This window comes from Silurus aristotelis, assembly GCF_946808225.1.
Source record: "Silurus aristotelis genome assembly, chromosome: 2".
NCBI classification, from domain to species: Eukaryota; Metazoa; Chordata; class Actinopteri; order Siluriformes; family Siluridae; genus Silurus; species Silurus aristotelis.
Window position 1 is genome coordinate 35,953,834 of NC_139575.1, and position 24,813 is coordinate 35,978,646.

General features: G+C 40.2%; 2 protein-coding genes across 2 annotated transcripts in view; both read left to right on the top strand.

Annotated features, from left to right (window-relative positions):
- The window catches only part of mbd5 (methyl-CpG binding domain protein 5), a 35,649-nt gene extending 26,399 nt beyond the window's left edge, over positions 1-9,250 (top strand). The window contains exons 6-10 of the mRNA XM_083522761.1: positions 1,635-1,852; positions 2,027-3,175; positions 3,366-3,439; positions 4,840-4,915; positions 6,316-9,250. Coding sequence (XP_083378887.1) covers positions 1,635-1,852; positions 2,027-3,175; positions 3,366-3,439; positions 4,840-4,915; positions 6,316-6,393 — 1,595 coding nt within the window. The 3' untranslated portion in view covers positions 6,394-9,250. The remainder of the gene's footprint in view (positions 1-1,634; positions 1,853-2,026; positions 3,176-3,365; positions 3,440-4,839; positions 4,916-6,315) is intronic.
- Positions 9,251-10,691: 1,441 nt separating this feature from the next.
- On the top strand, positions 10,692-23,121 carry LOC310716051 (kinesin heavy chain-like). The gene is made up of 25 exons (XM_083522883.1): positions 10,692-10,960; positions 11,181-11,268; positions 11,437-11,510; positions 11,607-11,711; positions 12,080-12,128; positions 12,760-12,815; positions 13,158-13,245; positions 13,463-13,587; positions 14,354-14,458; positions 14,786-14,934; positions 15,178-15,326; positions 15,564-15,724; positions 16,459-16,527; positions 16,808-17,014; positions 17,086-17,232; positions 17,315-17,503; positions 17,971-18,088; positions 18,359-18,432; positions 18,890-18,984; positions 19,078-19,179; positions 19,263-19,323; positions 20,658-20,723; positions 21,007-21,111; positions 21,984-22,200; positions 22,861-23,121. The coding sequence occupies exons 1-25, from the start codon at positions 10,832-10,834 to the stop codon at positions 22,947-22,949; spliced, it is 2,817 nt and encodes a 938-aa protein (XP_083379009.1). The 5' UTR covers positions 10,692-10,831; the 3' UTR covers positions 22,950-23,121.
- The last annotated feature ends 1,692 nt before the right edge of the window (positions 23,122-24,813 follow it).

Sequence of the window (24,813 nt, forward strand, 5' to 3'; positions counted from 1 at the left end):
GAAAATTATTCACAAAAGTACTAGCAGAACAGTCTAAATTGGTGTATTGGCAATGCACATTGCTTGTGTAGCAGCTTTGAATCTTTCTTTCTTTTTGATTTTTTGTCCGCTTTAAAATTGCATTCTTTTCTCCCACAGACAGCGCTCTGGTTTTTATGTTGGTTTATCCTTTAAAACAGGACATGCACGGGTCTTTTATATATGAAAACCAAGTGCTGAGATTAAGAGTAGACAAAGTTATTAAATGTTTTAAGAAATCACCCGAACAGGGCATAACTGAGCGACAAGAAACAATCCAGAATGAATAAACATCCTAGAAGAGCTCAGTTTTTGTAAAAGTACATATAAGTAGATTTGGTACTCAAACTCATTAATTACATATGCAGTAACTTTTATAACTAATATTGTAGTCTGACTTTGTTTGGCATCTGTTTTCACTGCTGCTACAAATTTCATTTCACTTCATATGCAACTTATGTATGTATTTAAATTTGTTTATTTTTACCTCAACCTTTATTTTAATTTCTTACTGTGAGCATCTGCAACCAATTTCCCGAGGCGATCAATAAATGAGGCGATATATTGATTCTGATACGGTCTGATACGGAGCCTCCGCTAATTCCACAGGTTTAACAAAAATTGTGAATATTGATGACTGTGATCCAAACGAGTCTAAAAAATGTACACTAATTAAGCTAGCATAGCAATGTTATTTAATTAATTATGATTTAACAAAAAAAGCCCCAGCCAATCAGATTTCAGGGTGTTGGACCCTGCAGCTCATTAGGGTGCTGTGTGTGTATAGGCAGAGATCAGATTAATGGTATATGTGAACCGAAGAATAATAAAGTGAAAACTTTTGTAAAGTTTTAAAAGGATGCCATTAATGCCAGGTGTAGATTGGCCTGACTTCTCTCCAAGCTTTCATTTATATATTATTAACATTTTCACGGGTGAAGTTCACCACTAATCTCCTCTGAGGCAGGTGTTATCCATACATATATCCAGAGATTCAGGGAGATACACTCACCTACCATGCCATCTGGCAGCCTTACACTCTTCATTCAGAGAGTGGGAGAAAGGGAGTGGAGGAAGGCATCAGCCAGCCTAGGAAAGGAAGACAGAGGTAGAGAAAGGAATACATGCTGAGAGAAAGCCAGAGAGCACACAGCAGACTTTGTGCCATCTGGAGAGCGGAGGTCCAATCACACCAGCCCTGAATGTAAGCACTGAGAGAGCCCTCTAAGGGCCAGACATGGTTAGCGCGTATTCGCCTCAACATTGCAATCAGCACAACGTGTAATTGTGTATGAATCATGATTGGTTTATTTTTATTTATTTTTTGCCAGGTTTTTATTAATCTGTCTGGAATATTGAGTTTGTGAAGAGTAGAATGGTGGTTAAACAGAATACACAAGATGTCTCTCTTTGTTTTATTCGTTTTCAAGGTGATCTAAAGACTTGTTTAATAGACACAATACCCATTTGCAGTGGTAGTCAGCCAGCCAGTTGCTTTCTGACAAATCGAATTTAAGTAACTGGCTCATTAAAAAAAAAATGTTTGGAAAGATGGTTTAGAGACTGCACATCACTCCTGTTTTCAGGTTTGGCCTTTCTTGTTTTGTCTTTCGCAGGCAACGTATCGTCGCTGAACTGCAGTATAGGTAACCCTCGAATAAGCAGCATCATGAGCAGCACGGGACACATGTACCAGCAGCATCAGCTGCATCCAGCGCTCCAGAACATGCATGGGGTCTCCCAATACCAGGCCCAGAGTCACGCTTATTCGGAAACGCCGTTTCCTGAGACTAATGCCTCCAACAACATGGACTGTCTGTACCAGGATTACCAGGTGAGGCTGTTAAATGGAATAGAAGGTCTGAAGTCTTAATCTGTTAGAAGTTTGGCCAGTTTTTGCTTGATGTTATCAGACGTCTAAAAGATAATAAAATTTGTATAAAATTTTATAAAATAACAACAACACGATTTAACCTTAACCTATTCTCCTTTGACTCCTCTGTTGCAGGGATGCATGCCAGACGGTACCCCGATCTCCCATATCAAGATGAGCTCACAGCCTGGTGTGTCATCGCTTCCTGCTGAGCCAGTAATGTTCCAAGAAGGTCAGCAAGAGCTCCAGGGGCATAACGAGGTCACGCTGGCAGCGGGCGCTGGAGGACCGGGGTCAGAGCAGTTGTCGGGTGCTGGCACAGATGCGGCGGTGGATGTGTTGTATCGGACAGCAGTGGACGCAGCCAGTAAAGGCATGCAAGTGGGTATTACCACGACAACAGTGGGCAGCGGCGGAACGCAGGCCAGCCCGGTGCCTGCACTCAGAGCCATGACCGCCTTCACCGCCTCCATCGGAGAGCCGCACGGTTTGCCGCACGCCGTGAACGCCGTCATCCACGGGCCGCGTGGGCACGAAAGCACAGACGTCCTGGTGCATCCCTGCGCTCGGCCTCCTCCACCTACTCGAAACAACCGTGCGCGCAGGACCTCGGAGCAGGGCAAGTGCACGCCTGACAGCACAGACACACACGACTACTTCCGCTCGCCCGGTCAGCAGTGGGAGGAACACGGCCACGCCCACTGGAGGGGGGACGAGTTTCTCGAATGTTCGGCGCAGGTGCGCAGCAGCCCGTGCAGCGACGGTAGCGAGAGAGCTTCGAGCGGCGCTGACCCGAACCCGCAGTGCCACGAGTCGTCCGAGCCGGCGGGTGATGGAAATCCTGGAAACTTCCGCTACAACCAGCTTCCCCTCCACGTCAATTTCAAAGAGCGGCTGGAGCAGACGGTGGAACGCTGCGCCCACGTTAACGGCGGCCCCCCTCTGTGTGCACGAGGCGGCTATAATGAACCGCTAACGGGTGATGACCAGTCCCCCAGCTCCTCTACCAGCTTGGAGGGGCCGCTGTTGAAGGACTACGCCCACTTCAACGGGCACTTTAACGGGCACTGTGCACCAAGCCCCTCGGACACCAAGAGCCTGAGCAGCGAGGAGGAACTGCGCCACCCTGATTCGCCCTCCGCTGAGCTTCTGCACTATCGGCCAAGAGGTTTCAACGTGGGGGAACTTGTCTGGCCAATTAAAGGTTTCTCTCCCTGGCCTAACAAACTAGTAGGGGAGGAGCATGGCCACAATCCCAGCATGCAACTGTCCGATCAGGCCAAGGTAAAGATCCCATCAACACTGTAGTGTAATTGTGATGCACTTTGAGGAAGCAAGTTCTATTCTCATGGTCTGAAGACAGAAAAATAGGAATTTCATTACAAATATGTTTGAGTTCATGCATTTGGAAATGTCATTTTTGGAAGCCATTAAAAATTTTTAAAAATTAAATACAATTTATTATCGTCTTAAGGTAGAGCCCGAGAAGCTGAAAACACTAACGCAGGACCTGGAGGCACTGAACAGAGCTGCCAAGAGGAACAGAAAGTGAGTCTTTTTTATGTTGTTGTTTTTTTTATTTTTTATTTGATATGTACTCCTTTCTGTAATTTCGGAACAATCTACCAGTTTTAGCAGATTTTCTGACCATAAGACAAATGCACATCACTGTTGCTATGCATGTTGTTTCCTGGTTGAAAAAGGGGAAACTGATGGCCAGATGTTGTTCTGTGGATAATTCTCAGATGCAGCGTTGACATTTACGTAATGGCAGTGTAGTGAGCGTAGAGGGTTTATTTAATACGGCGGGTTTTCGAACTCCACCCCGATCGACTCGCGCGTTAACCTTTTGTAATTGTCGTGCGATTTTCAACGGAGGCCAAGAACGATGTGTAATATACGTACAGTGTTGCTTTCAAAGCATTCACTTTAAAGCTCATGCTGTTGTCAGCAAATAACAGAAATACTGCACATGCTGCAGATATTAAAGTTGGTGTGTGTGTGATAACGTGACTGTAAGGACACACACCGTTTAATAAAAAGTCACACAGTTGCCACGCACATTACATGGGCTGAAGTCGGTAGTTGTACAGCCGGGTTTGAAATTCGGTCCCCAGTCGTGCATTCTGCCATCTGCTGGTGAGGAGAGGAAATTTATTTTCTGATTTTCTTCCACCTCACAATGCATCCAGTGGTGTAAAATATTTGAGTAACTTGGTAATTGTATTATAGTCGTTTTTTTGTTTGTTTTTTTTGCTTATTTTCTCGTTTTACAGAATGTCAAAGATTCATCTTTTACTCTTTACTCTCAAACTACAGTCATAATTCAAATTTTCTACTTGGGTTAGGCTCAACATTCCTCGACCCGCATCTGCTGCCTGTGAGCGACTTTTTACCTCTGCTGGCCTGGTTGCCAGTTCAAAGAAAAACCTAAATAAATTCCAAAAACTTAAAAATATCGCCCCGAGAGCTGCATCACATCACAGTCAGCTCTGAATATTTGTTTTTACTTTATCAAAAATGATTTTACCTTCCTTATATTTGTCTATTGAATATTAATGGTTCTTGACATGATGCTGTGATTATATTTGTTAATCGCTGAAAGATTGCTTTACTAATTTATCTCTTTTTTTTTTTTTTTTTTTGGACCGACTTGTTTGATCTTTGTTTCATCCTGCCGTGTTGAAGAGGACGTTGTGTCGATGGTTAATGCAGTGGTACAATTTCGGTGTTTTACAAAATAAAACCTCACAAATCAACTGTTTTTGAAGGACTGATGCATCTTTGAGCTTATGTTCAATATGAGTCAGATATTCAAGTACTGTTCAAATCAGATACTCAAAGACTTACTCGAGTCATATCTATCCTTTTTCCTGAATGCGTCTTATCTCGTTTCACAGGCGAAAATAAACGTTCACTTTGCTGTCTGTGTTTTTTTTTCTTTTCAGAGCTGGGAAATTAAATAATCATTTAGAAGCTGCTATCCAGGAAGCCATGAGTGAGCTGGACAAGATGTCAGGCACTGTGAGTAACTCAGATTCCCTGCCTGCAATGTATCAATCGCATAGTGATACGGCTGTGTTCAGGGGTATTATTTGGATTGCTGTTAGCGTCATAATTTGACGCTTTGGAGTCGGAGTAGGGCAATGAAGAAGAAACGACTGCAGGATCGTGTACAATTAATGTCAATCATGTCAGATTTTGGTATTTTTTTAAGTGTCTTTAAGTGTAAATGTGTTCCTCCTCGGTAGAGTCCGAATCAAAGGTATGATCAGAGCCAGTCGTCGAAATACCTCACTTCCTCCTTACTGGTCATGCGTGAGAGAAACTGCACCTTGTTTGGTAATGAATGGAAATAAGATTTGTTGTATTTTTGGTGAAAGAACAGAGAAGCAGGATAACAGTGCTATAATTCACTCTGTATATATAAACAAATTATAGTTACATTATTCGCAGGTGATCTTGTGCATGTAGAAAATCCAAGACGGGAGTTTTTACAATGTTGTTTTTGTTTGTTTGTTGACGCTAATCTCTGAGACAGAGGGCACTTATTGAGAGGACAGCAAAGCTAGCATTTAAATTAGTTCGAAGCTAACAAAGCACTTGCTTGACCGAGTACCGAACAAGTATTTTTTTTGCAGTACTTTATAAGCAGTAAAGAAAACATAAAGAGGGCACTCTGTGGCACAGGCTAACATGCGTCTGTTTTACCGCGAGACTCGATCACGAGAGTCTGCGTAAGTAAAGAACACTGATGATCTCTTCATCATGGCACCTGTTAGTGTGTGGATTTATTTATTAGGCAGCAAGTGAACATTTTTACCTCAAAGTTGATGTTCGAAGCAGGAAAAATGGGCGAGCGTAAGGATTTGAGCGAGTTTGACAAATTGTGACGTCTAGACGTCCGGGTCGGAGCATCTCCAGCTCTTGTGGGATGTTCCTGGACTGCAGTGGTCTATAAAAAGCGCTCCAAGGAAGGAACAGTGGTGAACCGGCGACAGGATCACGGGAGGCAGAGGATCGTTGATGCGTCGAAGACGAGCTCCTGTAGCTCAAACTGCTGGACCGAATGTTCACTTGCTGCCTAATATACATTATATCCCACTAACAGGTGCAATGATGAAGAGATTATCAGTGTTATTCACTCAGTTATTCACAGTGAAGCACATGATGTACACGAACCGTGAGAACCAGGTGTATCTACTAGAACGCAGACTCTGCACCCTGGTTATAGATTAGAGTCGAGTTTACGTTGTTGTCGCTTTGCAGGAAGAAAAATCGAGAGAATTTCCACTATGACTTAACAGTTAACATGGGTTAAGTCATAGCAACTAAACTGTATTGTAGTATCTAGTATATTAATAGTATATTACTATAGTATATTCTGTTTATTAATTAAGCAATTAATTATTTTTGTATTGCAGGTTCATCCAATGTCCTCAAGAGAGCGAGAGCGGCAGATAAAACTGCCCAAACCCAAAAGGAGGAAGATCTCCAGATAACAGAGAGAGACCGATGCGAACCGAACAGAATCCAGCCTCGCAGGATCCAAACACACTTATTTTTCTCTCTCTTTCTCTCTCTCTTTCTCCCTCCATTTTCTCTTTCTCTTTCTTAAACTTAGACCTGGTGCTATATCCTAGCAGATGGCTCATCAAGGCCCCGCCCTCACAAAGTGACTGACAGGTGCTGGATTAAAGCCAATCAGAAATGGTGGCGAATTTGACTAAAACTCACTGAAGAACTATTTTTTTCTAGAATACAAAGAAAATATGGAGAGGGGGGAAAAAAAAAATGAAGAAAAAAAAAATTACTGCATTTAAGAGAATAGACAGTCCAAATATTTCTGATACATTTTCAATGTGTATATAGACAATACAGAAATTTCATGGTGAAATCTTGGGAAGAAATGTAAATATTGTACGATAAATGCCATGTACAAGCAGACGATGCATACTTTATCTTCAGTTGTACAAAAAAAAAAAGGAAAAAAAAGAAATCGAACGCAGAAAAAACATCTACCAATGTTGCTGGTTTCTATTCAGTTCCCGGCCCATACGGCTTTATGTGAATAGGATAAAATAGAGTCAGTCGGACGATTTTATGTGCTTCTTTTGGAGTGTGTGTGTGTGTGTGTGTGTGTGTGTGTGTGTGTGTGTGTGTGTGTGTGTGTGTGTGTGTGTGTGTGTGTGTGTGTGTGTGTGTGTGTGTGTGTGTGTGTGTGTGTGGCTATAACTGGCAGGAATGGAGATAACCTTAAACAATGTCATACAATCATGCGCGTGTAACAGAATGGTTGTTTACAGCTGTGTGTGTGTGTGTGTGTGTGTGTAGTGAGTGGACTTCACCAGCTTGAACAGGACATTGATCTGAGTGTTTGAGCCCCTTTGGTTCTCTCACAAAACACTACCAAAATTCTCATCCTGTTTCTTTTATTTCTTTTGTGAGATTTGGAAATATCCGTTTCACCGACTCAAACAAACAAACAGCCAAACGTATTAATGAATCTCCAGCTAAATCTGCAGGTTGATCAGAAACATCACCTAACGTGTTCAAATATGACCGCCATCGAGTTCAAAAGTAGGTTTTGCAGTGTAGGGGCCTTATTTTCTTTTCGTTTTGTTTTATAAATTATTTCTGTACAGTATTCTGTATTTATTTTTTAGTTGTTCATTGCAATAATGCAACCCTGAGCGAATGCTCTGTAAAGCCTTACATGTGTATGTATAAAAGCTTCTATCTCTATGTATTACTCGTAAGAGTTACAGCCTTCTTATTCAGTATTATTCCTCTAACAGATTAACAGATACTTATAAATCTATATCTATATATATATATATATATATACACACACACATATATATATTATTTTTGCCCCGTACAGTGTCATAGCTTGAGATATATCGGTGTTACTGTTACTATTTTTCCGTCTCATTCGGACGAAACTCCTCCGTCTCAGGGAGAGCTGTTGTCTGTTAAGACTTCACTTCAAGAAGAAAGTTCTTGAAATACAGTGTTCAATCTGAATTGTGTGTAATTACACTATCTGGCCACTAGATGTCAGAGATTAGTTGAGAGAAACGTAGAGAGCGAAGTAACACTACAGTCCTACTTGAAACACTAACGAGAACATCGGCATATTCTTTATACGTTTTTCTTTATATGCCCTGATTCGTTCGATGTGGTGAGATCGTGAGCCAAAAATAAATAAATTGGCGTGGAAAACACGTGATCGGTCTCACTTTTCCTTGTCGGTAGTGGCAAGAAAAGAAGGTGGTAGTTGTAATAAACCAGTCAGTACCCGTCAATGAGGCGTATTTAATAAAGAGGTGACTTTACCTTTAAGATGTAAGAGTCTACCTCGTGCAGGAGGTTACAAAAAAAATGACTCATGAAAATGAAAATTTGAGATCGAACTCTTACACTCAGAAATTGATGTATTGATATGAGTTTAGAGAAACATTTTAGTATTGTGTGCGTGTGTGTGTGTGTGTGTGTGTGTGTGTTTTTTTGTAGGTGTGTGATGAAACGAACAGTTACACAAAGGAATGGATTTTAACTTCCGGAAATTGCGATTCAGTTTATGCCTTTATTGTTGATTAATAGGAAATACACTACTAATTGTTCTGAGTGCAATATAACAGAATACGGATCTGAAAGCAAAGCAGCCGTGTTTTCTCACGTGAATGTTTTCTTTCTTTCTTTCTTTCTTCTCGAAGCCTGTTAGACACAAAACTGTCCGAGATGTTTTTCTGACGGCTTCTCGTGCTGAAGTCTGCACAGTTCATGTCCTGAGGTTCTGGTGAAGTCCACTCAGAGCACAGAACACATCCCTTTCACTCATAAGGTCAATACCGGTTTTGTGTTCGGATTCTCAGTGTTGTCCATGGCTTTCTGATTTATTTTTTTCTTCTCCTCCTTCTTTCGTCTTTTTGCTCGCTCTTTATATGATTGGTATGACCAACCTTTTACGGCGTCAGTCCTTCACTGGTCACGTCAGCATCAGAGACTCCACTCCTCCACTTCTTCTCTCCCAAACCGACACGTCAATAAGTATATATTTTGCCATTGATATATACTTTACAGCCTTCGACTTTGCAAAGTATGTTGTGCACTTGATTTTCTTTCTTTCAGCCAGCTATGATGCTGAGATTAGGGTTAGTTTGTTGAAGTCAATTTCTTTTTTGTTTGTTTGTTTGTTTTTTTTGCTTTCGTTTCGTTCGTTTTTTTAGATTTTTATGGGTTGTCCTGAACAGCAGTTTTGTAAATATTGTGAACATTACAGGTCATACTGTGATGTAACATTAAAATAATGTTGCACCGATGTTTCAATTAAAAACTGATCACTCATACTTGAAATTATTGTGTACACAAAATTGTTTGTTTGTTTGTTTGTTTTTGCCAATAATACTTTGTCCAGGTGAGTTCCTCATTTTCAAAATGATCACTAGATTATCACAAATTTAAACAAATATACAGACAATAGATTAGAATAGTCTAAATAATCCAATCAGAAAAAATACACTATATGGACACAGGTTTATGGACACTTGACCAAAAGATTTGTATGTCCCAGTCCACATTTAGTCCCCATTTGGTGCTCGGAAAATCTCCACTCTTCTGGGCAGATGTTCCACAAGATGTTTGTGGATATTTGTGCACATTCAGCCACAAGAGTGTTGTACATCAATTCAAGTGCTGATGTAGGTGATGTAAGGAGGCCTGGGGTGCAGTCAGTGTTCACATTCACATGTTTGTCGTATGGCTGCAAAATTCGTGTGTTCCCATATTTTTGTCCATATAGTGTATAATCTGTTTTTTGTAGTAGATCAATGAGAGATGGCAAAAAAAGACTAGATGGATAGATAGATGGAGATGGAGATAGATAGATCACATCAGCTGTAAATAAGTGAATTATGATTTTTATTCATATATTTTAAAAAAGTAAAGAGAGAGATATCTGTTTAAATAAATTTTTCAACGAAATGCTGCCATCTAGTGGTTTTATTAAACCATTGCCACACGAGATTATTTTAATTATAGGAAAAGTCATCAACCTTTTATCAATCAATTCATAAGCATCTAAACGTGATATAAATATGCATCTATTTACAAACCTTTCACACAGAAGACATTTAAATTAGATGCTTGTGTGGTTTTCTGCACATGTGTTTGGCTCCTGCATTTTCTGCTCCTACAGATGTTCTGCAGCACTGTTTATGAAAAAGGGAGAAATTACATGTTTGAAGAACCAAACATTTGTTGTACAAGGAAACCATGTTTGGACGATTCCTCTCAGTGGTGGGACAACCGACCAGTGAAGCACATCACACCTTTTTTCACAAGACCAAAGTCTGCACCTTATCAACCAAACACAGAGGATTCAGAAGACCAAAGTTATGAAGGGTCACGTTAAAGATGTAATGGTGTCCTGTGATTTCTTCAAAATGTTTGTGTAGATCGTTTCATTGTGATTTTTCAGACTGGATATGAGGGGGGGGGGGGGTGACTAGGGGCCATTATATACTTTTTGAACCCTTAGACCAGTTCAGAGCTTTAAATTAAATAAATAATTAATATGAACATGCCGTTTTATGGAATTTAGGAATAATTGCACAAATTAGAAAAGTGCACTGACAAATCCAGAAAGCATTCTTGCATTGTTATTATTTTGCTTTATGAAATTAAGTCTAAATACAGGGTATAGTCTGGGGTTTGTATTGGAATATTCTGATCGACACAGCAAGAGTCAGTGAAGAGTCTCATCCCTGTTACTGCTCCTGGGTAGGTTCATTAGACGCACCTGCAGTCCAGGTGAGACCCTCCCACATCTTCAGCTCTGCTCCTTGGGTTGCTTCTCGTGTGTTTTTGTCTTTTCTGCATTAGCTTTTTGATTTCATGGTGTTGAATGCGTATTAGTTACCCGAGGGTTGATGGTTGATGTTCCTGATGGCGCAGGAGTGTGGAGTCCGAGTGCTGTGTCGTTTCAGACCCCTGAACGAGTCAGAAGTCAAGAGAGGAAGCAAATACACCATCAGGTTTCAGGGCAGTGACAAGGTGCTGGTCGGGGTGAGTGGAAAAACTCGTCTTGAGCTGCCATGTGATATTAGATTTTCTGATGTTTTTGGGATTCATAATGTTTTTTCATCTCCTCCATACAAAAAGCACGTTGGGCTGCTAAAAAGGTTGTGCACAAAGTCAGTAGTATATTAAAGAGTATTTTCATTCTTACCTGTCCAACTGTGTGTGTGTGTGTGTGTGTGTGTGTGTGTGTGTGTGTGTGGTTCAGGGTAAGCCTTATGTGTTTGACCGGGTTTTTCCACCCAACACAACGCAAGAGCAGGTTTATGAATCGTGTGCTAAAGACACCATAAAAGGTATTAACACAGGTATTATCTGAGGAGACACACACACACACACACACACACACACACACAGGTTGTGTTTTTATTTAACTGACCTAATGGTGTGTGTGTGTGTGTGTGTGTGTGTGTGTGTGTGTGTGTGTGTGTGTGTGTGTGTGTGTGTGTGTGTGTGATATTTAGATGTTCTGGGTGGCTACAATGGAACCATATTCACCTACGGTCAAACATCATCAGGGAAAACCCACACGATGGAGGTGAGTGTGTTGAAAGCTTGGTGAACGTGTGTGTGTGTGTGTGTGTGTGTGTGTGTGTGTGTGTGTGTGTGTGTTGATACACAATTGTTTTTACAGGGGACGCTTCATGACCCTCAGATGATGGGGATCATTCCTCGAATCGTTCTTGATATATTCGATCATATTTACTCCATGCAGCAGAACCTTGAGTTCCATATCAAGGTAAATCCTTACTTTTTATTTTAATGAAAATCGACCCAGTTAAATAAATTCTCCTGACTGATCCCACTCACTCCAGCTGCTCCAACTGACCCTTTCTTTCTTTCTTTCTTTCTTTCTTTCTTTCTTTCTTTCTTTCTTTCTTTCTTTCTTTCTTTCTTTTTTAAATAAATGTGAACAAATCATTTTGAATCTTACCATTTATAGATGTGTGTGTATATATAGATAATGTTTGTGGTATGCATAAACATTATCTATATATAAATCTATAACTGGTCAGATTCAAAATGAGTCCCACAAGAACCCAGGCCTGATACACACCTCTACCTTGATGTGCTTGTGGGTCACACACTCATGTGATTATGTTACAGGTTTCCTTCTTTGAAATCTACCTGGAGAAAATCAGGGATTTGTTAGACGGTAAGAATTTATTAAATCCACGTTGAGTAATTTATTATTCCGGGCAATCAGACGTCATCCAATTGGTTCCAGTTTTTTTCTGGTATATATATATATATATATATATATATATATTTGTGTGTGTGTGTGTGTGTGTGTGTGTGTGTGTGTATATGTGTATGTATGTCGGAAATGTTGTCAAAAAAAAGCTAATGAAACGTTCAAGGACATACCAATCATATTCTAAAGTGTCCACAAACTTTTGTCCATAAAGTGTGCAATTTCAATGAGCTTCACTCTTCTGAGGAAAAATGTTCCACTAGATTTTTGAGATTTGTGCTCGTTTATCTAGAAAAGTGTTAAAGTCAGGTACTGATGTAGGGGAGGTGAAGAAGTCGGTGTGAAAAATTCATCCCTAATGAGTTCAATAAGGTTGAGAGCTCAATAGCAGGAGATCGTTCACCAAATCCATCCTATTTAAAGCATATTGTCATGCTGGAACAGGTTTGGGTCTCAAAGTTCACATGAAGAAAAAATTGTAAGAAAGGTCTAAAGCTAGAAAAATCCCAATAATTTAGTTTTAAATCCGTCTGATTTCAATAATACGTCTAATTTTGAATTACGTTGATTAGGTGTGTGTTTGTGTCTGTAGTGTCGAAGACCAACATGGCGGTGCATGAGAACAAAAACCGTGTTCCCTTTGTAAAGGTAACCTCCTGTGTGTCTTCTATACCTGAATACTATAAAGATTTATAATCGCACTGTTTGGTGTCATCCAGGAGACGACCGGGCTCCAATTCATGTCTTGGTTTTTGTCCAGGTTTCGTCCCCGTGATGTTTCATGTTGAGTTTTTCTTTACTGTTACTTATGCATTAGGGGTCTAAGACCTTCAACAGCAGGGATTCTGGGGAGCGGTTTTGTGAGAAATGTCATCGTTGGACGTACAACTTGTATGAATTAATGCATAAAGGTGTGATGTGATGTGATGTGATTTAGGAACATACACTGATTTAAGTGTGTGTGTGTGTGTGTGTGTGTGTGGTGAGTAGGGTTGTACCGAGCGTTTCGTCTCCAGTGCGGAGGAAATGATGGAGGTGATTGATGAAGGAAAAGCGAACAGACATGTAGCAGTAACCAGTGAGTGTATAAACTCCATCTACAGTAACTTCAATTCATTAGTGGACTTGATTCATTAATTTGGGACTTAATCATCTGTCACGTATTAAATAAAGTTTCGAGTTCATCTTCGGAAAAAAATGCACCTTCACTGGTTCCACACTGTTTTGCAACATTGAATGGTTTTATATTGTTTATGCATATCGTGTGTGTGTGTGTGTGTGTGTGTGTGTGTGAGATATGAACGAGCACAGTTCCCGTAGCCACAGCATCTTCCTTATCAGTATCAAACAGGAGCATCTGGAGACATCACATAAACTGACAGGAAAACTCTACCTGGTCGATCTTGCTGGCAGTGAAAAGGTCTGACATTTTGTTTTATATAAACAGGAAGTAAAATATTTCATTGTAATAAAAAAAATCCTTCTTGGCACTAATATTTATTTATTTACTTCTATATAATTTTCGTTGGGAGTGACGACGATAGACAGGATTAGAAACAAGTTTATTAGAGGGGCAGCACATGTAGGACGTTTTGGAGACAAGGTGAGGGAGGCGAGATTGAGATGGTTTGGACATGTGCAGAGGAGGAACACGGGGTATATCAGTAGGAGAATGCTGAGGATGGAGCCACCAGGAAGGAGGAAAAGAGGAAGACCAAGGAGGAGGTTTATGGTTGTGGTGAGGGAAGACATGCAGGTAGTTGGTGTGAAGGAGGCAGATGTAGAGGACAGAGGGGTGTGGAGACAGATTATCCACTGTGGCGCCCCCTAGTGGGAGCAACCAGAAGAAGAATTTTTTAGGGTGCGAAGTACACAAACCATGTACTTGAGTTAAAGTAGAGATATTAGTAGTTGAAGTTTTCATCCACTCCTAATTAAAAAGAAACAGCGTGTTTTGTTTTTTAAAATGTAGTGAAGTTGGAATGGAAATACTTCAGTAAAATACAGATGCAGAAAAAGCTACTTAGTAACGAATTACATTTCTTTCATTACTGTCCACCACGGGAACTTTATATTACAGATGGGAATTTAGTGTCTTTGTGCACCAAATAAGGCTGGTAAAATGAAGTGAGCTGAACAGCCTGGTGAATTGGTTTCACGTTGCCATTTCTGCTGTTATCCTGCAGGTCAGTAAAACAGGAGCCGCAGGCGCCGTGCTGGATGAAGCAAAAATGATCAACAAGTCTCTATCAGCTCTTGGCAATGTGATCTCTGCACTGGCAGAGGGGACTGTAAGATATTTACACACTCTGAAGTTTATGGGTTTAGCAGATCAGTTCATCATCATCAAGGTTGCCAGATCTGCCTGATATCCTTCTCTCCTAAAATCCTAAAACAAATTCCAAAGCCAAGAACATTTTAAATTAAAGGGGGAAAAAAACATGAGTGCTGTATTAATGTATCAGAAACACAAGTTTGACTTTCAGCTGTTTTTTTTGTTTTTTGTTTCACAAGGAAACAATTGTTCTTGTATATCCAAACCTCATAATCTGCAGACAAAAAAAAAATCATTCAGTCGTATTTTACAAAAGAAAAGTGTGTGTGTGTGTGTGTTGCAGAAAACCCACGTGCCATACCGTGACAGTAAGATGACTCGGATCCTTCAGGATTCTCTGGGTGGAAACTGCAGAACCACCATCATCATCTGCTGCTCTCCATCTGTCTTTAACGAGGCTGAGACGAGATCCACGCTCCTCTTTGGACAAAGGTGAAGTGAAGGATCAAAAAAATGGTCAGATTCATAAAAATATATATACGTGTGTGTGTGTGTGTGTGTAGGTGTGTGTGTTTTTTATTTTCTATTCAATCAGATCAAGCTTAGAAAAAGAAGGAAATGTACTTTTGTGGCTTGAGGTTTTGGTCCTGATGGGCTGCAGCCTCCTGCCAGAGGGGCGTGGCACATTGTGGAGGTCTCATACAATAGAAAGCATGTGTGTGTTTTCCTCGACAGAGCAAAGCGCATCCGAAACAAGGTGTGTGTGAACTTGGAGTTGACTGCGGAGGAGTGGAAGAAGAAATATGACAAAGAGAAACAGAAAGGAATCAATATGAAGGAGCTCGTAGAGAAACTACAGACCGAGCTCAGTCAGTGGACAAGTGGTGAGAGACACAATTCACAATCTATTGAGAATCATTTACATCCCAGATTGTGTCTTCTTTCTACTTGTATTGTCCTCCTTTGTTGTCTGTGTAGTGTCCAAATTGTAGACCCTACATCTCTGATTTTCCACAACATTCCATCAGATCGAGCACTGTATTAGTAGTAGATCTAAGGAAGGGAATGTGTGTGTGTGTGTGTGTGTGTGTGTGTGGTGTATCTGCTGTACTGTATCTCAGGTGTGTGTGTTCCTGTGATTGAGCCGTCAATTGATGAACAGGAAGTGCTTATTGACCCCATGCCGGTCATCAGTGACTGCTTTGCTTCTGAAACGCTGGCACTCGAGAACGGTCAGTGCGAGGAGAGAATCAACGACCTGTACAAACTACTGGATGATAAGGTGTGTGTAAGTCGCAGTCTAAACCGTTACATTTACAGTATGTAGCTGATGCCATTATCCAGAGTGATGTACAGAAAAGCTTAAGTCTACATCAATTAATGAATAGATTATTCTTTTTTACATAAAGGCATGAAACAAACATGCTAGTTCAAGTATTCCAGAAAGAGGGAGGTCTTCATATGTTGTTTGAAGACCTGTGATTTAGCTATTCAGACATCTAGGGGATGTGCATTTCACCACCTAAGTGCCAGAACAGAAGAGTGTTGATATATACATATCCCTCAGTCTGAGAGAAAACGGGACTCGTCAAGCAGTGCTAGATGATCTCGGGCAGTGTGAGGGGTGACCAGAGCTTTGAAGTAAGATGGTTCTGGTCCATTTTTGGCTTTGTAGGCAAGCATTAGTGTTTTGAATCTGATGCCTGAGTGCAGCTACCAGACACAGGTGGGTTGAAAACAAGTTCTGCAGCAGCGTGTTGGATCATTTGAAGAGGACAAATTGCATTCATAGGTGGATCTGACAGCAGAGAGTTGCAGTAGTCCAGTTTTGAAATGTAGAAAATAAAACGGATGACAAACGTGTGAGGGGAAGAACAGGTGATTGTTCATGGTTATCCCAAGGTTGCAAGCAGTGGTTAAAGGGGAGAGCTACAGTGGGGTATAATACTGCCGTGAAGATTTAGACCTGCTGATCGTTTGAGCGATTAAATGACTAATGGTTATGTCTCTCTGTAGGATGAAGAGATTAATGTACAGACGCAGCTGGTGGAGAAACTGAGGCTACAGATGGAAGTGCAGGAAGAGGTCAGAGACCATCAACCTGCACTATGTCGTTACAATGCAAATCTGTTCTAGCGTACATTGGGGGTTGTGAAACTTCGCTGTCCGAGAGCTTGAACCCTACAGAGATGTTTTTACACAACTGTTGTTAGCTTTAGCATCGGGATGCGAAGTTACATCGGCCTCAGTTATGGAGCTCAGACCCCTAGTTTGTATGACCAGTGAGTGTAACAGTGCACTGTTTATAAAATCTGAGTGTAAAGTACTGTAGTTTAGTTTTTAGTGTTTGGTCTGCCGCGTGTAGTTTTTGGCGTCGTCGCAGAGGGACTGCGCTCGCATTCAGGATGAGCTGAGTTCTCTGCAGAGAGACAGTGTGGAGATGACGACAGACGTGGGGGAAGTTCTGTCTGCGCTGGAGGAACTCGCTCTTAACTATGACAAGAAGAGTGAAGCTGCCTCCAAGTCAACACACACCAACCACGTACTCGGGGAGCAGCTCGCCATGAAGAACGTGAGTAGATTCAGGGAGGATTACCCAGACTGGTGCACTCGCACTCACGTGAAGGTTTGCCTGTGTGTTAGGAGATGATCGAAGCTGCTCAGATTGAGATAGAAGAGCTGCAGGAGTTTAACGCTGTTCAGAAGAGGATGACCATGGACATTCTTCGTGTGCTCCTGAGAGATCTGAGCGACATGGGAACTGACATCTGTGTTTGTGAAATCCTGACGGTACACACACACTTTCAGGCATATGCACAAGAACGTTTTGTTGAGTCCTGATCTGATCTCTCATCCGTGGTCTATCTTGTAGGTGTGTGAAGTTGGCGTTTCTTTAGATGATGAGTTCTCAGTGGTTCATCTTTTCCTGACCGAACTCAAGTCTAAAATGAAGGTTATCATCAATCACACCAAACAGTTAGAGTCCACCCATGAGCACGGTTTATTTAAAATCCTGACCGGCGAGAGAGAGCTGGCATCCAGTCACTTACTCATCTCTCAGGTGATGTGCCAGATGTTTCAATATCGAGCTTTGAATTCCGCTGACATTTCTCTCTTCTTGGTTTGATTTCCTTACTGCTTATGTAATGGAGATTAGATACGATCTAAATGAAAGCAATTTACTTAGAAGCTATAGAAATGAAGTTATGTACAGAAGCTGCCTTTACTGTTCAGACTAAGACTTTTCAACCTTGAAAATTATCAAAAACTTTTTATATGAGACATTTAACTGTCTTTTGATTCGTGCACTGACTGCCATGGGGACCCTAAATCCTTCTAAAGGCTCATTCACAACAATGGATGTCCTGTACTAAAGGGCATCCTCCAATAGAAGATATAGATTTGTGCACTCTAATATACTTTTGTTAACATCTTTTATTAGATTTTTCTAATAGTTATTTAAGTAAAATTGTCCTATTCTTAACCATCACCATCTAACACTAAATTCTCCTGTCACCATGACAACAGTACCAGGTGAAGATCAAGTCTTTGACTGAAAGTTTGCAAAACGCTGAGGAGATGAGGAGAGCCCTGGAGATCACTCGGCGCTCACTTGCAGAAGATTTAACCAAAATTCACACACATGGTAACTGAACAAGGAGCTGTTTATGGTGTAATTAAATGGACATGGTTTCCTTTAATGCTTTCCTCGAAGTAGTCTATTTTTATTAGCCAAATTAATGAAGTTTGAATTATTACTAAAAAACCATAAAGTCCTTTGTCCTGAAGACTCTTTTGAATATTGAGATTTCTGCGGTTGTCCTCTTACAGCATAAATATATGTATTAGCTGCTCTATGTACTATACATGGAAATAGATGCGAGTCTTACAATAAATAGTGTTTTTCTTTTTGCAGAAAGCAACCTGGATTTGTGTGAACTTGAGAAGCAGAAAGATCTTCTAAAGAAAAACCAATCACAGCAGATACAGGTATCATATACATGTGTGCACAAAGACACCGGAAACATTCGATTCGCCCGATTTCATTTCCATCACGGTTTTTGCATTGACATTGTCTTTAAGCAGTTTTACAGAATAAAATTCATGTCAGATTATATTGGAATTTCTCAAATATAGAAGTTTTTCAATCGAACACCAAACTCGTTTTTCATGGAATGATTGTGGTGTAAAATTGAATTTTTGCATAATTAATTTTTTTTTGCTCGTCTCCACCTACAGTGCATAAAACCTGTAGTTTGTAGCTGAGCAGCTGAATGACCCGTACAATCATTCAGGCTTCCAGTCACTATTTTGTTCATTTCTAACTCAAGTTCTAAACACACTTATGTACTTCTTGGGAATCTTGACAAATTGCTTAAAATTACTTATGCTTGATGGAAAAATAATGTTCACTTAAAGATTAAAAACTCGTGTGTGTGTTTTGTAGGGTGTTAGAATTGAGGGTCACAAAGAGACAAAGATGTTGATTGAACTGCGTGAGGATTTCAACAACAAGCAGAAGATGTTGGATGAACTGAAGGAGTAAAAGAGCACACACACACACACACATGCGCACACACTCATGCCTTTTTGAGAAAGAAAGAAAAAAAATCTTATTATTAAATATCTTCTCAGGATTAATGAGAATTTGGTGCTGGAGAAGAAAAGACTGCAGTGTGAATATGAAGCCCTGAGGAGACAACAGCAGGAGAAAGAAATCGAGCTACAGAAACTGATGTAGGTCTCGTTGTATAAAATGACACCCTTGTACAGACACGCACTTTAAAATAAAAAATCAAACAATAATGTCTTGTGCACAGCATGTCTAATGAGAACATGGAGCACCATGGGGGTGAGCTGAGAGACTTCGAAGAGACACTGGTAAGTTTTAAATAGTGTGTGTGTGTGTGTGTGTACAGTTTACTGACCTCTAAAAAAAAATAACCCAGCATGCAGCCATTATTGTCTAAATAACTGCCAACCAAAGTGTGATGTTCAACTTGGCACCTCCTGGTAAAGACTCTGAGGATTTGAAAAATAGAATTGTTGCTCTTCACAAAGATGCAGAGGCTATAAGCAGATCTGTAACACCCTGAAACTGAGTTACAGTACAGTGGTCAGGGTCATACAGAGGTTTTCCAAGACGGGTTCCACTGGGAACAGACCTCGCAATGGTCTACCAAAGAATGAGTCCTTGTGCGTCAAGTGCAGAAACTGCTTTAAAAAACAGATGCATGAGTGCTGCAGCATTGCTTCAGAGGTTGCAGGAGCAGAATGTTCGCTCGTCAGTGCTCAGTACGTCCCACACTGCAAATCGGTTTGCATCTCCGTCATCCCAGAAGAAGCCTCTGATGAAGCTGCTCACAAAGCGTGCAAACAGTTCACTGAGACCAAACTGTCCAAGAGCATGAATTACTGGAACCATGTTCTGTGGTCTGATGAGACAAGATAAACTTGCTCAGATGGTGTCCAGCATGTGTGGTGATGCCCTGGTGAGGAGAACCAAGAAAATTGTCTTGTCTACAGTGAAGCATGGTGGTGGTAGCATCAGGGTCCTGGGCTGCATGAGTGCTGCTGGTACTGGGGAGCTGCGGTTCATTGAGAGAAACATGGATCCCAACATGTATTGTGACATTCTGAAGCAGAATATGATGCCCTCCCTTCAGAAACTTGGCCGAACAGCAGTTTTTCAACATAATAATGACAGAAAACACACTGCTAAGATGACAACTGCCTTGCTGAGGAAGCTGAAGGTGATGGAGTGGCCAAGTATGTCTTCAGACCGGAACCCTATTGAGCACCTGTGGGGCTCCTTAAGCAGAAGGTGGAAAAGCACTATGTGTCAAACATCCAGCAGCTCCATGATGTCTTAATGGAGGAGTGGAAGAGGATCCCAGCAAGAACCTGTGCAGCTCTGGTGAATTCCACACCCAGGAGGATTAAGGCAGTGCTAACTAACAATGATTTTCACACAAAATATTTCCTCAGTTTTGAATTTGGCAACAAACATGAGGAAACCTTGTTATTTTTAGAGGACAGTAAATCAGTACTGCTATAAAAGCTGCACATTGACTAAAATATATCCAAGTTTCATTTCTATAATATTGTTCCTTAAGAACATATGGTTGCTGAAATGTGAGGGGGTGTACTTACTTTTGTGAGACTCTGTATATATCAAATGTTTAATAAATCGTAATGTTCGTGTGTTGTTTCAGGCCGGACAACTTCAGTCTTTGCATCAATTGCGGAAAATGTTTGTGCAGAATCTGACCATGAAAATGGTATTTTTATGATTATTATCTTCTTGTGTAAAATCCTAGTCATTTGTTTGAACTGTATTTCACTACATTAGACTTTTGGTGTAAAATTCTATAAACAATATAGTAAGTGGGGGGGGGGGAACCATTTTATTCATCTGGTTGTTTGCTTAGTAAGAAAACTTACTGTTTTTACTACAGTAGCTGGTAACATTCTCACACCACTGCGATGGCCTTGTGATAGCACTTTCCTAGCATGTAACTTGGGCGTATCTAACGTAATATTTTTGGTGCTGGTGATTGGCAGAGCTGTGAGCTGTACTGCGAGGATGGAGGAAGCCATGCGGTACATAAACATAAGAGTTCTTTCCTGAAGAACAATCTCGAACAGCTCACCAAAGTCCATAAGCAGGTAAACACACTTGCACACAAGTAAACACACTAATATGCAGGCACTTGAGCTTTTACTCTGTTGCCCAGTTGTTTATTTTTTAGTTGCTGCCGTGTTTTCTTACAATTGAATTTTGTATCTGTACATTGGTTTTCATAAGGCCTTTTTTCATGTATAAAGATCAAATCAAACTCATACAGTCTTTGTTTAGATAATCGTGTGTGTGCACAAACATAAATATACAGTAATAGTTAATAAAGTATATAATGCTAAAACCAAGGAAACTATTTTGAGGGATCTTGCAAAATATATACTATATAATATAAACTTTCTTTCGGCTTCTCCCGTTAGGGGGCGCCACAGCGGATCATCCGTATTCATGATCCGCATGTTTGATTTGGCACATGTTTTTACGCTGGATGCCCTTCCTAATATATTTGTACAAAATTATTTTGGCTTAAAACAATTTAAACAACTGCAAAAAATGACCCCATGACAAGTCAAACTAACTTGCATCTAATATTTTTTTTTATAATTTATTCTTTGTATTCATTTTATTAAATATTACCATCAACCGAACAAAAATTACACATTGCTAACCCAGAACTTTATTTTCTTATGCTTTTGGCAAAGTTTTTTATCTTTGCCAAAATGTTAAAATCATCGAAAACATTACAGTAGAACAAGAATATTTCAAACTTATTATTAGTAATGAAGTGTAAGTTATTCTAGAATTTTTAATTTTTTTTTTTTTATGAAATTTCCCAGTCATAGAAAACAATTGTAATAAAATTATAAATCCAACTTCGGGGTTATGTTGATATGTCCACCAGTGGTATAGTAACACATCACGTTTATACAAATGACCAAAGTCCTGCTCCATCTCCTGGCAGCTGCTACGGGAGAACGCAGATCTGCGCTGTGAGCTGCCCAAACTGGAGAGGCGTTTTCGTGCGATGATGGAGAGGGTGAAGGCTCTCGAATGCGCTCTCAGAGAGACCAAACAGAGCGCATCACAAGAGCGCAGACTCTACCAGCAGGCGGTGGAACGCATCAAAGATACAATACGAGCTAAGAACATGGTCTGTTGCGGACACTCGACTCTCATTGGTAAATCACGTTTAGATCCCCATCTGCTGTTATATAAACCTCCACTATTCTTGGAGGATGTTCAACTAGATTTTGGAGTGCACTTGTGGAGATTTGTGCTCATTCAGCCACCAGGGTGTTAAAGTCAGGTGCTGATGTAAGTGGTGTGAGGAGGCCTCGGGTGAAGTCATATTTCCAAGTAATCCCAAAGGTTTTCAATAGGACTGAGTTAAAAACTCTATAGCAGGAGATCTTTTAATCCAAACCATGTACACCATATATACATGGAGCTGGCTTTGTGCACAGGGATATTGTCATACTGAAACAGCTTAGGGTCTCCTAGATCAAGTGAAGTGGAAAATTCAATTCATTCCAAAGACATCTTGTACAATTATGTGCCTCAAATTTAGTTTGGAGAAGAACCACATATAGCTGGAATAGTGGTGCCCCAATACAGTGGTCCATACAGTATATTTAACATAGAATCAGTGGTTTAAACATGAACACATTCTCACAATGATTGTAACTCTGCTAATTCTTTTTAAAGGTGCCAATAATTCTAATAAAATCTATATTCTGCCAAATACTTGTTTATATCTTGATTTTCATGTCTGAAATGTAAAGCTGCTTCCAAGTTTTTTTTTGTTTTTTTTTTATCAATGATTTGTGTGTTTGTTGCAGAAAAGCCTATTCGATCTGACCACCATCACACCTTCTCTGTAACCACTGCGAGTGGAGGACAAACAATCTATATCCATCACCATGTGTAATTTTTCTTTGCCACTGTGTGTGTTTACGTGTGTCTGTGTGCGTCCAAATGACTGAACTCACTGAGGGTTTGTGGGACATTTCTATGGAGACTTCTTCTTGTGGTTTCATTTGTTTCTTCACAGCATTGTATCTATAATATTGTGCAGTTAAAAAATTAAAATATATTTTTTCCAGAAGTGTTTTCTCTCTCTTATTGCTTTTTAATATGATTTGACTACCAAAGCAATGGAAGCATAAAACTTTCTCTGTGGAAATAAATCCTCTTATAACACATTGTCCCTTGGTGCTTGTAAAGTTCTACTGGTTCATAATAGTTGTATTTTGGCTCATCAGAATGAAACGGAGGGACATATGTATTCAGGAAGGTGAAGAATATTTTCAAACGTTTGTGTATGATGGTGCTTTTGTGTTACATTGTGCACTTCACAGGCTGATTTTGTTTTTGTATTTATTTTCCCAGGCAGACGGCCTTAATGATGCTTCACCTCTCTGACGGTTATGAATGTGACTGTGAGCCCCGAGTCCTCTTCATCATCATCATCAGTGGCTCTTCACACACTAAACAATACGCCTTTAAAGTGCTACCACTCAAATTCTGATAATGTTGTGCACGCGTTACTTTTTTTAAAAAGTAACTTTGTTACCGTTACCGTATGGTGCGTTACCCGTTACTTTTTTAAATTAATGAATTTCGGCTGAAGTGTAGCCTACAGCCTAACCTGTTTACAGCAGCGTCACATTGTAGGATTGGTGGTTTACCCACTGTATACACGAAGAAGATGCGCTGTGGGCGTGTCTCCGTTTATTCAGGTCTGTGCGGCAGTAATGGCGAGTCGAGGCGAGAGCAAGACGAGTTTCTCAAAGTGGAAATATGCTCATTATTTCACTTTAGTTGAGTATAAAGACAAAAACTTTTAAGTCAAATGTAAGCTGTGTCTTTCTGGTCCGAAGCTCGTATCTACTCCGATAAACAGCAACTCCAATCTGTTGAAGCTCCTCCAGGACCTCCATGCCTGAGGAGCTAGAAGCTAGAAGCTAACCCGGTGTTCTGTTCTACATTGTTGATAGTTTTCATACTTCAGCTGTGAAAGAAAATCCACTTTAGTTTTTGATTGTGAATATATTATTCAGCGTGTTTTATTATTTATTTCAGAAATCCTTGTGATATATTCAGTTTGTGTTGGTCTGACTTTAATAAAAGCCTTTAAAAATTACTCTGTGTTTGTCAGTTTTGTGTTTGTAAACCATAACGCATAAAAGAGCATTAATGAGAACATTAAAGAAGGTTCTTTAAAAAATTAACTAAAAAGTCACTTTTAACAGTAACGCATTACTTTTTGGTGTAAGTAATCAACAAAGTAACGGAGTTACTTTTTAAATGAAGTAACTAGTAACTGTAACTAGTTACTATTTTTTAGTAACGAGCACAACAATGGTTGTGCAAATGTTTTTGATGAGTCTTGACAACTCCATTTAGATTTAGATCTGGATGCTGCTGCGGAGTTGGAAGTTTTGTGGAAACTAATAAATGCGTGACCTATCCAGCTTTTCAAACTCTGCAAGATAAAACTCAAACAGCAAAACACAATGTCCTGTGTTCTATCCTGTGCCTGTTTACATGGAGCCTCACAGTTTTCAGCCTTGACTAAGATTTCTTATTTCTGTCAGATTTGAATGGTGTCCTGATTGTTTGTTTATTATTTATCTAGTTGCTCAACCATGAACCCAGGCACTGAAACAGTTTCCTCTCAGGACATATACTAGTTTGAGGAAGTGGCATAAGTAATTTTAATGTACACATGCTACATTAGCACAATGTCTGAAAAAGTGGGGAGGGATAGCTCAATTGTTAAGGTGCTGGGA

Excerpts from the sequence above, each read along its gene's own strand:
- LOC310716051 (XM_083522883.1), top strand. The coding sequence starts at position 10,832 with ATGTTCCTGATGGCGCAGGAGTGTGGAGTCCGAGTGCTGTGTCGTTTC. Across the intron at positions 13,246-13,462 it reads CAGACATGTAGCAGTAACCA|ATATGAACGAGCACAGTTCC; the intron begins GTGAGTGTATAA and ends TGTGTGTGTGAG. Across the intron at positions 19,324-20,657 it reads GAGACTTCGAAGAGACACTG|GCCGGACAACTTCAGTCTTT; the intron begins GTAAGTTTTAAA and ends GTGTTGTTTCAG.